Source organism: Bufo bufo, chromosome 4 (assembly GCF_905171765.1).
Source record: "Bufo bufo chromosome 4, aBufBuf1.1, whole genome shotgun sequence".
NCBI classification, from domain to species: domain Eukaryota; kingdom Metazoa; phylum Chordata; class Amphibia; order Anura; family Bufonidae; genus Bufo; species Bufo bufo.
This window is the reverse complement of record NC_053392.1, coordinates 451,924,421-451,940,177: the sequence shown is the minus strand read 5'-3', so window position 1 is coordinate 451,940,177 and position 15,757 is coordinate 451,924,421. Positions and strand designations below refer to the sequence as shown.

General features: G+C 46.8%; 1 protein-coding gene across 11 annotated transcripts in view; it reads left to right on the top strand.

The window, feature by feature from the left end:
- The window catches only part of AFDN (afadin, adherens junction formation factor), a 508,028-nt gene that overhangs the window by 204,871 nt on the left and 287,400 nt on the right, over positions 1-15,757 (top strand). For all 11 annotated transcript variants that reach the window (XM_040429419.1, XM_040429420.1, XM_040429421.1 and 8 more), the window contains exon 12: positions 1,127-1,230. In XM_040429419.1, the coding sequence (XP_040285353.1) occupies positions 1,127-1,230 (104 nt within the window). The remainder of the gene's footprint in view (positions 1-1,126; positions 1,231-15,757) is intronic.

Genomic DNA, 15,757 nt, shown 5'->3' with positions numbered 1-15,757 from the left:
AGAAATTTTATTTTTGCTTCCCATTCATTTCAAAGGGATATAAAGATTTTGCACCAAGATAGGGCATGCTGCCCTCTTCACAATTCTTTTTTACATGTGCTTCAAGTGCTGTTTGCCATTGGAATGAAAGGGAGGCTTTTTTGGACCTGATATTTGAGGCAGAAACGCTCCAAAATCAGTACAAAAAAACTGTGTGAACTGGCTTTCGACCAGCAGATTATCGACAACGAACGTTCCTGCAAATGCTCGTTCCCAACAACCTGGCCGTGTAAAGGTGCTGTACATCACCCGATGAACGAGCAAAATACTCGTTCATCGTGTGATCCTTTTGTTCGCGCAGGCACATAAATTATCCTGCTGCCCAGAAATAATACAGCTGTATGAGGACAAGCGATCCCAATAGCGACAATAGCGATCCCAATTGTCCTAATACTGTGGAGTTAATCACTGCATGTAAATGTGGCACTTTACCCCTACTGAATGAGCAGCTGACTGTCAGGAATGAGCACCTCCTTCCCGAAAATCTGCTGCTCCTTCAAGCGTCTAAATGCGGCTTTACTATGTGAATGCTGTTACACCCCCCCTCCCCCACTTTGACTTTTCCAAAATACCTATGTATCAATCTGCGCAGCTTCTTAAGCTCTATAACCTGCTTCCTGCATTTTGTTGTGACAGGTCCTCTTTTTAATGGGTTTAAAGCTCTTCTTTATTCTTCTACTATATATGAGTGGAGCATCGAAGCATTTCCTTGTCTTGTGCGGTCTGTTGGTCTGTTTACTGCCGATGACCTACCGGGCTTCATTTCATTATGCTAGGCGGAGACTTCACCAACACAAATGGGTGTCCGCTACTACTTTGCATAGTACCTGCCTCCAAAACAGCTTGGTGCAGTGCTATAAACAGCACTAGCATATCGAGGAGAAGTCCAGTACATCACCAGCAGAAAACAAACTGACCTTGCGCCGTGCAATGGGACACATCGGCAAGGAAATGCTTCAATGCTCCACTCATATATAGTAAAGTAATAAAGTATAGTGGAAGAGTCTGATTATTGTGTTCTTTTGAAGTGATATATGCTAAAGTTAACAACTGCAATGTTATTCACTATATAATTGCTTAATTGTAGATGACCACTAAAGTGGATAGTGATAGGATGCCAGGCACAACAGAACATGGCATGGTAAAACCAATCATCCGGCAAGATAAGCTACATGAAGGACTGAATGGAAGGTAAAGATACAAAAGCACATTGAGCAGAATTAAGTCAAATCAAAGGGGAAATTAGTTGAGTAGATGTCAAGGCTTTATTACGAACACTTTTGAATTTTTTTATGCAACTACCCAGGTGTACATAATTTTTTTTTTTTACACTGGCCCATAGAGTACACAGAATAAGCTGATATTTGCTTTTTTCTTACATATGATTTGTTGGTAACTTGTCAACTTTGCTCTGTAGACTTGGGAGAAGTCAACAAAGGGCAGGAGAGACCCCTCTATTAAAGAGGACCATTCCAGACATGCCTGTTTTAACCCCTTCTCTACCAAGCCATTTTTTTACTTTAACGACCTCAGCCCCCCTAGCTTAAACCCCCTTAATGACCAGACCACTTTTTACAATTCTGCACTACACTACTTTCACGGTTTATTGCTCGGTCATACAACTTACCACCCAAATGAATTTTACCTCCTTTTCTTCTCACTAATAGAGCTTTCATTTGGTGGTATTTCATTGCTGCTGACATTTTGACTTTTTTTTGATATTAATCAAAATGACATTTTTCACTTTCTGTTGTAAAATTTTTCAAATAAAACTAAATTTCTATAGAAAATTTTCTCTAAATTTTTTGTTCTACATGACTTTGATAAATAAAAAATGCAATAAGTGTATATTTATTAATTTGGGTAAAAGTTATAGCGTTTACAAACTATGGTGCAAAAAAATTAATTTGCACACTTTCTGAGCACCAGTCATGTTTCCTGAGGTTCTACAATGCCCAGACAGTAGAAACACCCCACAAATGACCCCATTTCGGAAAGTAGACACCCTAAGGTATTCGCTGAAGGGCATAGTGAGTTCATGGAAGTTTTTATTTTTTGTCACAAGTTAGCGGAAATGGAATTTTTTTTTTTTTTCTTACAAAGGCCTCATGCACACGAACGTTTTTTTTCACGGTCCGCAAAAACAGGGTCCGTAGGTCCGTGATCCGTGACCGTTTTTTCGTCCGTGGGTCTTCCTTGATTTTTGGCGGATCCACGGACATGAAAAAAAAGTCATTTTGGTGTCCGCCTGGCCGTGCGGAGCCAAACGGATCCGTCCTGAATTACAATGCAAGTCAATGGGGACGGATCCGTTTGACGTTGACACAATATGGTGCCATTTCAAACGGATCCGTCCCCATTGACTTTCAATGTAAAGTCCGGAGTCCCTTTTATACCATCAGATCGGAGTTTTCTCCAATCCGATGGTATATTTTAACTTGAAGCGTCCCCATCACCATGGGAACGCCTCTATGTTAGAATATACTGTCGGATATGAGTTAGATCGTGAAACCTCATTTCCGACAGTATATTCTAACACAGAGGCGTTCCCATTGTGATGGGGACGCTTCTAGTTAGAATATACTACAAACTGTGTACATGACTGCCCCCTGCTGCCTAGCAGCATCCGATCTCTTACAGGGGGCCGTGATCAGCACAATTAACCCCTCAGGTGCCGCACCTGAAGGGGTTAATTGTACTATCATATCCCCCTGTAAGAGATCAGGGCTGCCAGGCAGCAGGGGGCAGACCCCCCCCCCCTCCCCAGTTTGAATATCATTGGTGGCCAGTGCGGCCCCCCCCCCCCCCCCCTTCCTCCATTGTAATAAATCGTTGGTGGCACAGTGTGCGCCCCCCCCTTCCTCCCTCTATTGTAATAATTCGTTGGTGGCACAGTGTGCCCCCCCCGCCTCCCCCCCCCTTCCTCCCTCTATTGTAATAATTCGTTGGTGGCACAGTGTGCGCCCCCCCCCCCCCCCCCTCCTTCCTCCCTCTATTGTAATAAATCGTTGGTGGCAATCATTGGCCCCCCTCCCTCTATAGCATTTTCAACATTGGTGGCCAGTGTGCGGCCTCCCATCTTGCGCCCCCCCCCCCCCCGATCATTGGTGGCAGCGGGTTACTAGCAAAAGTACAAGATTCATACTTACCTGGGAGCTGTGATGTTCGTGTCCGGCCGGGAGCTCCTCCTACTGGTAAGTGACGGTTCATTTAGCAATGCGCCGCACAGACCTGTCACTGTCACTTACCAGTAGGTGGAGCTCCCGGCCGGACACGAACATCGCAGCAGCAGGTAAGTATTAATCTTCTACTATTGTACTATTGCTAAGTAACCATGGCAACGAGGACTGTAGTAGCGTCCTGGTTGCCATGGTTACCGATCGGAGCCCCAGCGAATAAACTGGGACTCCGATCGGAACTCCGCTGCCACCAATGATGATGGGGGGGAGGGGGGGGGGAGATGGGAGGCTGCACACTGGCCACCAACGTTGTTAATGCTATAGAGGGGGGGGGGGCAATGGGGGGCGCACACTGTGCCACCAACGATTTATTACAATAGAGGGAGGAAGGGGGGGGGGGGCGCACACTGTGCCACCAACGAATTATTACAATAGAGGGAGGGGGGGGGGCCGCACTGGCCACCAATGATATTCAAACTGGGGAGGGGGGGGGGAGGGTCTGCCCCCTGCTGCCTGGCAGCCCTGATCTCTTACAGGGGGATATGATAGTACAATTAACCCTTTCAGGTGCCGCACCTGAAGGGGTTAATTGTGCTGATCACGGCCCCCTGTAAGAGATCGGGTGCTGCCAGGCAGCAGGGGGCAGTCTTGTACACAGTTTGTAGTGTATTCTAACTAGAAGCGTCCCCATCACCATGGGAACGCTTCTGTGTTAGAATATACTGTCGGTTCTGAGTTTTCACGAAGTGAAAACTCAGCTTTGAAAAAGCTTTTATGCAGACGGATCTTCGGATCCGTCTGTATAAAAACTAAACTACGGCCACGGATCACGGACACGGATGCCAATCTTGTGTGCATCCGTGTTCTTTCACGGACCCATTGACTTGAATGGGTCCGTGAACCGTTGGCCGTGAAAAAAATAGGACAGGTCATATTTTTTTCACGGCCAGGAAACACGGATCACGGATGCGGCTGCAAAACGGTGCATTTTCCGATTTTTCCACGGACCCATTGAAAGTCAATGGGTCCGCGAAAAAAAAACGGAAAACGGCACAACGGCCACGGGTGCACACAACGGTCGTGTGCATGAGGCCAAAGTCTCATATTCCACTAACTAAAGACAAAAAATAAAATTTTACATGAACTCGCCATACCCCTCACGGAATACCTTGGGGTGTCTTCTTTCTAAAATGGGGTCACTTGTGGGGTATTTATACTGCCCTTGCATTTTTGGGGCCCTAAAGCGTGAAGTAGTTTTGAATCCAATTGCGTAAAAATGCCATGTGAAATCCTAAAAGTACTCATTGGAATTTAGGCCCCTTTGCGCAGCTAGGCTGCAAAAAAGTGTCACACATGTGGTATCGCCGTACTCAGGAGAAGTAGGGCAATGTGTTTTGGGGTGTATTTTTACATATCCCCATACTGTGTGTGAGAATATCTCAAAATGACAACTTTTTCCATTTTTTTTTTTTATACAAAGTTGTCAATTTAGAGATATTTCTCTCACCCAGCATGGGTATATGTAAAAATACACGCCAAAACACATTGCCCTACTTCTCCTGAGTACGGCGATACCACATGTGTGACACTTTTTTGCAGCCAAGATGCGCAAAGGGGCCCAAATTCCAATGAGTACCTTTAGGATTTCACAGGGCATTTTTACCCATTTGGATTCCGTGAGGGGTATGGTGAGTTCATGTAAGATTTAATTATTTTAGTAATCGAGTATTCAATCGATTATTTTTTGCGATTAATCGAGTAATCTAATAAGAAAAAAATAATACTGTTTTCCTTTATAAAAACTCATCAGACCCCCTGCCATTAGTCCCCAACACCCTTTGTTCCCCACTGTACGATCAACCCAAGTGCATCAGTTCCCCCCAGTGCCATCAGCTCTGTTCCCCCCCAGTGCCATCAGCTCTGTTCCCCCCCAGTGCCATCAGCTCTGTTCCCCCCCAGTGCCATCAGCTCTGTTCCCCCCCAGTGCCGTCAGCTCCAATATCCCCCAGTGCCGTCAGCTCCAATATCCCCCAGTGCCGTCAGCTCCAATATCCCCCAGTGCCGTCAGCTCCAATATCCCCCAGTGCCGTCAGCTCCAATATCCCCCAGTGCCGTCAGCTCCAATATCCCCCAGTGCCGTCAGCTCCAATATCCCCCAGTGCCGTCAGCTCCAATATCCCCCAGTGCCGTCAGCTCCAATATCCCCCAGTGCCGTCAGCTCCAATATCCCCCAGTGCCGTCAGCTCCAATATCCCCCAGTGCCGTCAGCTCCAATATCCCCCAGTGCCGTCAGCTCCAATATCCCCCAGTGCCGTCAGCTCCAATATCCCCCAGTGCCGTCAGCTCCAATATCCCCCAGTGCCGTCAGCTCCAATATCCCCCAGTGCCGTCAGCTCCAATATCCCCCAGTGCCGTCAGCTCCAATATCCCCCAGTGCCGTCAGCTCCAATATCCCCCAGTGCCGTCAGCTCCAATATCCCCCAGTGCCGTCAGCTCCAATATCCCCCAGTGCCGTCAGCTCTCCCCCACCCCAGTGCCGTCAGCTCTCCCCCACCCCAGTGCCGTCAGCTCTCCCCCACCCCAGTGCCGTCAGCTCTCCCCCACCCCAGTGCCGTCAGCTCTCCCCCACCCCAGTGCCGTCAGCTCTCCCCCACCCCAGTGCCGTCAGCTCTCCCCCACCCCAGTGCCGTCAGCTCTCCCCCACCCCAGTGCCGTCAGCTCTCCCCCACCCCAGTGCCGTCAGCTCTCCCCCACCCCAGTGCCGTCAGCTCTCCCCCACCCCAGTGCCGTCAGCTCCCCCCCACCCCAGTGCCGTCAGCTCTCCCCCACCCCAGTGCCGTCAGCTCTCCCCCACCCCAGTGCCGTCAGCTCTCCCCCACCCCAGTGCAGTCAGCTCTCCCCCACCCCAGTGCCGTCAGCTCTCCCCCACCCCAGTGCCGTCAGCTCTCCCCCACCCCAGTGCCGTCAGCTCTCCCCCACCCCAGTGCCGTCAGCTCTCCCCCACCCCAGTGCCGTCAGCTCTCCCCCACCCCAGTGCCGTCAGCTCTCCCCCACCCCAGTGCCGTCAGCTCTCCCCCACCCCAGTGCCGTCAGCTCTCCCCCACCCCAGTGCCGTCAGCTCTCCCCCACCCCAGTGCCGTCAGCTCTCCCCCACCCCAGTGCCGTCAGCTCCCCCCCCCCCCAGTGCCGTCAGCTCTCCCCCACCCCAGTGCCGTCAGCTCTCCCCCACCCCAGTGCCGTCAGCTCTCCCCCACCCCAGTGCCGTCAGCTCTCCCCCCCACCCCAGCGCCGTCAGCTCTCCCCCCCACCCCAGCGCCGTCAGCTCTCCCCCCCACCCCAGTGCCGTCAGCTCTCCCCCCCACCCCAGTGCCGTCAGCTCTCCCCCCCACCCCAGTGCCGTCAGCTCTCCCCCCCACCCCAGTGCCGTCAGCTCTCCCCCCCCCCCCCCCAGTGCCGTCAGCTCTCCCCCACCCCAGTGCCGTCAGCTCTCCCCCACCCCAGTGCCGTCAGCTCTCCCCCACCCCCCTCCTGACACCTGGATTGCACAGCGTCACTGGTTTCTATGATGCTGTGCACTCCAGGTGCCCGGCCTTAGTCGCGCCCCACCCCCTCGGTTTCACCAACTTACCTTTCCAGCAGGGGCGCCGCCGATACTCCATCGTTCTGCACTACTCTACGCCAGACGTCACACAGTGCGTCAGGTCATGGCGTCTGTACGTCAGAGCAGCGCGGGACCATGGACATACTGTGAAGTGTCTGGAGGCCCCCTGCTGGAAAGGTGAGTATTCCAAGCGCAGCGGGAGACCACGGAGCGGGAGTAATAGCAAGCACTTCACTCCCGCTCCGTGGTCACATGACACAAACGAATCTTCTATGCAAAAAAATTGCATCAAGGATTATTTTTTTTTGTCGAATTACTCGATTAAATCGAGTAATCGTTTCAGCCCTACTTCTATGAACTCGCCATGCCCCTCAAAAGTGATCTTTATAGCGCCGCAGCGCAAAAAAAAAATTCTCACTGCGGTGGGGCGGACTGAACGCAAGTGTGCGCACAAGATCGGGCGAACACTGCGTTTTTTGTAGATCCTATAGAACATGTCCTGTGGTAACATTGAGTCAAAATATTTTATTTTTATTTATTAAAAGATATCAGATTTAACAAATTAAAACTTGTTAATTTGCAAACTTCAATTTCTCTACTTTTATAATAGATAGTAATCCCTCCAAAAATAGTTATTACTTTACATTCCCCATATGTCTACTTAATGTTTAACCCTCCTCTTATGTTAGCTTTCTATTACTATCCATGATGTTAACAGGTCGGTTTTGACCCGTGTCTTAAATCAGCCATAAAATACCCTCTGAACAATTATTTATCATCCAATTTGTTTCTTACCTCTTGGTTACCTTGTTAGGCTTCTTTATCCTTGAAAAGATTGGTTTTAATATTTTTGGTGTGACCCCTTAGACCTTTCTTTTGATGGCATACCTCTCATTTTCAAATTTAAAAAATTGTAAAATAAACCTCAATACAATATTTACTTTATTTAGAGAAGCAGACAAGCAGGCAAAGAGATAGGCCCCTCCCTAACTACAGCTCACAGGGCTGAGAGGTGATTGGCTGTCAGTGTTACTAAGCAGAGAGTGTTTATGATTTCAGTTTTGGCATTTATTAGTGTCCTATAATCCTATATTATAACTGGGTCAGAATTGACCCTAACACCATAAACGTCTTAATTTTCACCACAGTATTTTATAATTTAGTGAAAAGGATTCTTTTTCTATTACATTGTTTAAAGGGCTTCTGTCACCCCATTAAACCGTTTTTTTTCTTTTTTTTTCTTTACTAATAATCCCTACACTGCGATCTCATCATACATAAGCTAATTAATGATTTTCGTTCAGTAGAATTTGTTAAAAATCTATTTTTGAAATATGTAAATTACCTTGCTACCAGCAAGTAGGGCGGCTACTTGCTGGTAGCAGCCGCATCCTCCGATGGTAATGACGCCCCCTCTGCTTGTTGATTGACAGGGCCAGCGGACGGGATCTTTCTCTGCTGGCCCTGCCTGTTTTGATTCAATATCTGGCGCCTGCGCCGCGGCCGTACCTCTCTTCAATCTGCGCAGGCGCACTGAGAGGCGGCCACTCGCTCAGCCGCTCCATCCTCAATGCGCCTGCGCCGATGACGTCACATCTACACCCGGCGCAGGCGCATTGAGGAATGAGTGGCCGCCTCTCAGTGCGCCTGTGCAGATTGAAGAGAGGTACGGCTGCGGCGCAGGCGCCAGATATTGAATCAAAACAGGCGGGGCCAGCAGAGAAAGATCCCGTCCGCTGGCCCTGTCAATCAACAAGCAGAGGGGGCGTCATTACCATCGGAGGATGCGGCTGCTACCAGCAAGTAGCCGCCCTACTTGCTGGTAGCAAGGTAATTTACATATGATAAAAATCGATTTTTAACAAATTCTACTGAACGAAAATCATTAATTAGCTTATGTATTCTGAGATTGCAGTGTAGGGATTATTAGTAAAGAAAAAAAAAAAAAACTGTTTAATGGGGTGACAGAAGCCCTAACGCAGGATCGCGTTCCGGAGGTGGCAGCCCTGCGCACAGTCACGCATATACGCGTCATCTCGCGAGACGCGAGACTTCCTGTGAACGCGCGCACACAGGCGCGCGCGCTCACAGGAACGGAAGGTAAGAGAGTTGATCTCCAGCCTGCCAGCGGCGATCGTTCGCTGGCAGGCTGGAGATGTGTTTTTTTTAACCCCTAACAGGTATATTAGACGCTGTTTTGATAACAGCGTCTAATATACCTGCTACCTGGTCCTCTGGTGGTCCCCTTTGTTTGGATCGACCACCAGAGGACACAGGTAGCTCAGTAAAGTAGCACCAAGCACCACTACACTACACTACACCCCCCCCCCCCCCCGTCACTTATTAACCCCTTATTAGCCCCTGATCACCCCTAATCACCCCTGATCACCCCATATAGACTCCCTGATCACCCCCCTGTCATTGATTACCCCCCTGTCATTGATTACCCCCCTGTAAAGCTCCATTCAGACGTCCGCATGATTTTTACGGATCCACTGATAGATGGATCGGATCCGCAAAACGCATCCGGACGTCTGAATGAAGCCTTACAGGGGCATGATCAATGACTGTGGTGATCACCCCATATAGACTCCCTGATCACCCCCCTGTAAAGCTCCATTCAGATGTCCGCATGATTTTTACGGATGCACTGATACATGGATCGGATCCGCAAAACGCATCCGGTCGTCTGAATGAAGCCTTACAGGGGCATGATCAATGACTGTGGTGATCACCCCATATAGACTCCCTGATCACCCCCCTGTCATTGATTACCCCCCTGTCATTGATTACCCCCCTGTAAAGCTCCATTCAGACGTCCGCATGATTTTTACGGATGCACTGATAGATGGATCGGATCCGCAAAACGCATCCGGACGTCTGAATGAAGCCTTACAGGGGCATGATCAATGACTGTGGTGATCACCCCATATAGACTCCCTGATCACCCCCCTGTCATTGATTACCCCCCTGTCATTGATTACCCCCCTGTAAAGCTCCATTCAGATGTCCGCATGATTTTTACGGATGCACTGATAGATGGATCGGATCCGCAAAACGCATCCGGACGTCTGAATGAAGCCTTACACGGGCGTGATCAATGACTGTGGTTATCACCCCATATAGACTCCCTGATCACCCCCCTGTCATTGATCAACCCCCCTGTCATTGATCAACCCCCCTGTCATTGATCAACCCCCCTGTCATTGATCAACCCCCCTGTCATTGATCACCCCTCTGTAAGGCTCCATTCAGATATTTTTTTGGCCCAAGTTAGCGGAATTTTTATTTTTTTTTCTTACAAAGTCTCATATTCCACTAACTTGTGTCAAAAAATAAAATCTCACATGAACTCACCATACCCCTCACGGAATCCAAATGCGTAAAATTTTTTAGACATTTATATTCCAGACTTCTTCTCACGCTTTAGGGCCCCTAGAATGCCAGGGCAGTATAAATACCCCACATGTGACCCCATTTCGGAAAGAAGACACCCCCAGGTATTCCGTGAGGGGCATATTGAGTCCATGAAAGATTGAAATTTGTGTCCCAAGTTAGCGGAACGGGAGACTTTGTGAGAAAAAAATTAAAAATATCAATTTCCGCTAACTTGTGCCAAAAAAAAAAAATTTCTATGAACTCGCCATGCCCCTCATTGAATACCTTGGGGTGTCTTCTTTCCAAAATGGGGTCACATGTGGGGTATTTATACTGCCCTGGCATTCTAGGGGCCCCAAAGCGTGAGAAGAAGTCTGGTATCCAAATGTCTAAAAATGCCCTCCTAAAAGGAATTTGGGCACCTTTGCGCATCTAGGCTGCAAAAAAGTGTCACACATCTGGTATCGCCGTACTCAGGAGAAGTTGGGGAATGTGTTTTGGGGTGTCATTTTACATATACCCATGCTGGGTGAGAGAAATATCTTGGTCAAATGCCAACTTTGTATAAAAAAATGGGAAAAGTTGTCTTTTGCCAAGATATTTCTCTCACCCAGCATGGGTATATGTAAAATGACACCCCAAAACACATTCCCCAACTTCTCCTGAATACGGCGATACCACATGTGTGACACTTTTTTGCAGCCTAGGTGGGCAAAGGGGCCCATATTCCAAAGAGCACCTTTAGGATTTCACAGGTCATTTACCTACTTACCACACATTAGGGCCCCTGGAAAATGCCAGGGCAGTATAACTACCCCACAAGTGACCCCATTTTGGAAAGAAGACACCCCAAGGTATTCCATGAGGGGCATGGCGAGTTCCTAGAATTTTTTATTTTTTGTCACAAGTTAGTGGAAAATGCTTATTTTTTTTTTTTTTTTTTTTTCATACAAAGTCTCATATTCCACTAACTTGTGACAAAAAATAAAAAGTTCCATGAACTCACTATGCCCATCAGCGAATACCTTGGGGTGTTTTCTTTCCAAAATGGGGTCACTTGTGGGGTAGTTATACTGCCCTGGCATTCTAGGGGCCCAAATGTGTGGTAAGGAGTTTGAAATCAAATTCTGTAAAAAATGACCTGTGAAATCCGAAAGGTGCTCTTTTGAATATGGGCCCCTTTGCCCACCTAGGCTGCAAAAAAGTGTCACACATCTGGTATCTCCGTAATCGGGAGAAGTTGGGGAATGTGTTTTGGGGTGTCATTTTACATATACCCATGCTGGGTGAGAGAAATATCTTGGCAAAAGACAACTTTTCCCATTTTTTTATACAAAGTTGGCATTTGACCAAGATATTTATCTCACCCAGCATGGGTATATGTAAAAAGACACCCCAAAACACATTCCTCAACTTCTCCTGAATACAGAGATACCAGATGTGTGACACTTTTTTGCAGCCTAGGTGGGCAAAGGGGCCCACATTCCAAAGAGCACCTTTCGGATTTCACAGGTCATTTACCTACTTACCACACATTTGGGCCCCTAGAATGCCAGGGCAGTATAACTACCCCACAAGTGACCCCATTTTGGAAAGAAGAGACCCCAAGGTATTCGCTGATGGGCATAGTGAGTTCATGGAAGTTTTTATTTTTTGTCACAAGTTTGTGGAATATGAGACTTTGTATGAAAAAAAAAAAAAATAAATAAAATCATCATTTTCCACTAACTTGTGACAAAAAATAAAAAATTCTAGGAACTCGCCATGCCCCTCACGGAATACCTTGCGGTGTCTTCTTTCCAAAATGGGGTCACTTGTGGGGTAGTTATACTGCCCTGGTATTCTAGGGGCCCAAATGTGTGGTAAGGAGTTTGAAATCAAATTCAGGAAAAAATGAGGAGTGAAATCCAAAAGGTGCTCTTTGGAATATGGGCCCCTTTGCCCACCTAGGCTGCAAAAAAGTGTCACACATCTGGTATCCCCGTACTCAGGAGAAGTTGAGGAATGTGTTTTGGGGTGTCTTTTTACATATACCCATGCTGGGTGAGATAAATATCTTGGTCAAATGACAACTTTGTATAAAAAAATGGGAAAAGTTGTCTTTTGCCAAGATATTTCTCTCACCCAGCATGGGTATATATAAAATGACACCCCAAAACACATTCCCCACCTTCTCCTGAGTACGGAGATACCAGATGTGTGACACTTTTTTGCAGCCTAGGTGGGCAAAGGGGCCCATATTCCAAAGAGCACCTTTCGGATTTCACAGGTCATTTTTTACAGAATTTGATTTCAAACTCCTTACCACACATTTGGGCCCCTAGAATGCCAGGGCAGTATAACTACCCCACAAGTGACCCCATTTTGGAAAGAAGAGACCCCAAGGTATTCGCTGATGGGCATAGTGAGTTCATAGAACTTTTTATTTTTTGTCACAAGTTAGTGGAATATGAGACTTTGTAAGAAAGAAAAAAAATAAAAAAATAAATCATCATTTTCCGCTAACTTGTGACAAAAAATAAAAAGTTCTATGAACTCACTATGCCCATCAGCGAATACCTTAGGGTGTGTACTTTCAGAAATGGGGTCATTTGTGGGGTGTTTGTACTGTCTGGGCATTGTAGAACCTCAGGAAACATGACAGGTGCTCAGAAAGTCAGAGCTGCTTCAAAAAGCGGAAATTCACATTTTTGTACCATAGTTTGTAAACGCTATAACTTTTACCCAAACCATTTTTTTTTTACCCAAACATTTTTTTTTTATCAAAGACATGTAGAACTATAAATTTAGAGCAAAATTTCTATATGGATGTCGTTTTTTTTGCAAAATTTTACAACTGAAAGTGAAAAATGTCATTTTTTTGCAAAAAAATCGTTAAATTTCGATTAATAACAAAAAAAGTAAAAATGGCAGCAGCAATGAAATACCACCAAATGAAAGCTCTATTAGTGAGAAGAAAAGGAGGTAAAATTCATTTGGGTGGTAAGTTGCATGACCGAGCAATAAACGGTGAAAGTAGTGTAGGTCAGAAGTGTAAAAAGTGGCCTGGTCTTTCAGGGTGTTTAAGCACTGGGGGCTGAGGTGGTTAAATAGAGGTTCCTGACAAAGTAAAAAAATCTTGATGCAATAAACAAATTTATGTGATACTTATAGACATTCAAAACCTGAAAACGGGTCGGTTCTGACCCTAACATAAGAGGAGGGTTAAATAATTTTGAAAATGACATTTTATTATCTTTGTGACATTAGAAGGCTTAGAAGTTCAGAAGCAAATCTTGAAATTTTTCAGAAAATTTCCAAAACCCACTTTTTAAGGACCAGTCCAGGTCTGAAGTCCACTTTGTGAGGCTTACATAATAGGGCCAAACTGATTCTACAAACTTTCTTAACCCTTTAGGTGTTCCACAAGAATTTAAGGAAAATGTAGATGATATTTCAGAATTTCACTTTTTTGGGCAGATTATCCATTTTAATCCATTTTTTTTTCAAGTAACAAAGCAAGGGTTAACAGCCAAACAAAACTCAATTTATTGCCCGGATTCTGTAGTGTACAGAAACATCCCATATGTGGTTGTAAATTGCTGTACGGGCACACGGCTGGGTGCAGAAGGAAAGGGAGCGCCTTATGGTTTTTGGTGGGCAGATTTCACTGGGATAATTTTAAGTTGCCATGTCACAGGGCTGGGACAAGGTCCACCACCAACAGAGGCTGAGCTGCCCAAGTGCGCTGCCCCCCCCTCCATTTAGATATGTATATTTGTTATTAATCAGACAACAGAAGGTTCTTATGGACGCGTCAATACCTAATGTCTACAATTTTTTTCATTTTTTTTTTTAACATTTAACAAAGTATTTTTTAAACAAAAAGAACTCATGTTTTAGTGTCTCCATAGTCGGAGAGCCATAATTTTATTTTTTGGGTGATTGTCTTAAGTAGGTGCTCATTTTTTGCGGGATGAGGGGACGGTTAGATTAGTACTATTTTGGGGGGCATGCGTCTTTTTGATCGCTTGGTGTTGCAGCTGTCAGTGACTGCAGGACCCCCACCGCTGATCGTGGCGGGCACAAGTCCTGTGCCCGCCCAATCAGTGCGTACATGTACGGCACTGTTATTTGTGTCCCGCATTTCTGCGCCGTACATCTACAGCGCTGGTATCCTCTGGGTTAATAGCTTCATGCATTTCCCATGTAATAACCATTCTAGAGCATCTATTCTTATTTCTCTATTGGTGCCATTCCTTTATTATTAAAGGGGCTGTCTGTGTTCAGAGCTGAACCCAGACATACCTCCATTTTCACCCCGGCAGCCCCCCTGACATGAGCATCGGAGCAGTTCATGCTCCTATGCTCTCCTTTTGCCCTGAGCTAAAGCGCACATTTTTTGGAGATCCGGTGACGTATAGGGGCTCTCCATGGGGCTGCTAGGAACCCTGGTGACGTCACCGGCCCTGATGGGCGGGATTTAGCGCTGCCCTAGCCAGTAAAAACGGCTAGGGCAGCGCGTAAGTTTGCCCATCAGAGCCGGTGATGTCACCGAACACACAGCCGGGCGGAAGTTTCCACCTGGCAGTGTGTTATTGAAAACAAAAGAACCCGTGCCCTGCACGATCTAGGGCAGGGCAAGGGAGCGCATCGGCGCATGAGCTGCTCCGATGCTAGTCTCAGGGGGGCTGTCTGGGTGAAAATAAGGGTATGTCTGGGTTCAGCTCTGAACCCGGACAACCCCTTTAAGTTATGAATGAATTGTTAGCAGTCTGCAGTAAGGGTACAGAGGGGTGGCAACGAGTTGGGGTGTGTACCTGCTATTGCAATCCCTCGTCCCCGTACAGAATCATTGTTTCTGGCCAGCAGAACTGTCCAGAAACTATGATTGATGTGCCTGCACGAACAGCGGGATCACCTGATAAACAAGCTTTTCACTAGTTCATCGTGTGATCTGCAGCACATTTAGATGGGCAGATTGTCTGGAACGAGCGTTCACAGGAACAGTCATTGATAATCTGCCTGAAAATCAGGCAGTCTAAATCCACCTTAAAGGCGTATTTACACTTCCCAATATTTGGGCAGATTATCGGGAACAAACGTTCCTGCAAATGCTTGTTCCCGACAGTTTGCTCGCCTAAATGTGCCGCTGATCAACAGATGAATGAGTGAAACGCTTCCAGGTTTTGGGCTTATCAGCTCCCAGCCTCTAAGTGTAATTGGTCCCTTTCCCACCCTGCATCTCCTCTAGCTTACTCTCTACATTCAACCTAGTCACAGAAGAAGTCTACAGGCTCCTCTTTTTACTTTCCTACTACATGCACTACTAACTAATATCTTCAATCTCTCTCCCTCTCCCTCTGCCTCCAAACATTCTATCATAAGCTAAAAAAAAATTTTTTTTTAAACTTCTTTTGACATGTCCTACGCAGATTAATACAGACCTGTCTCTAATCTCCCCTTTATCTCTAAACTCCTGGAGCGTCTGGTCTACCCTTTCCTCATCAGCTATCTCTATGCGATCCATTAGTTTGGTTTTCACACCCTACATTCTACAGAAACTACCTTTACCAAAGTG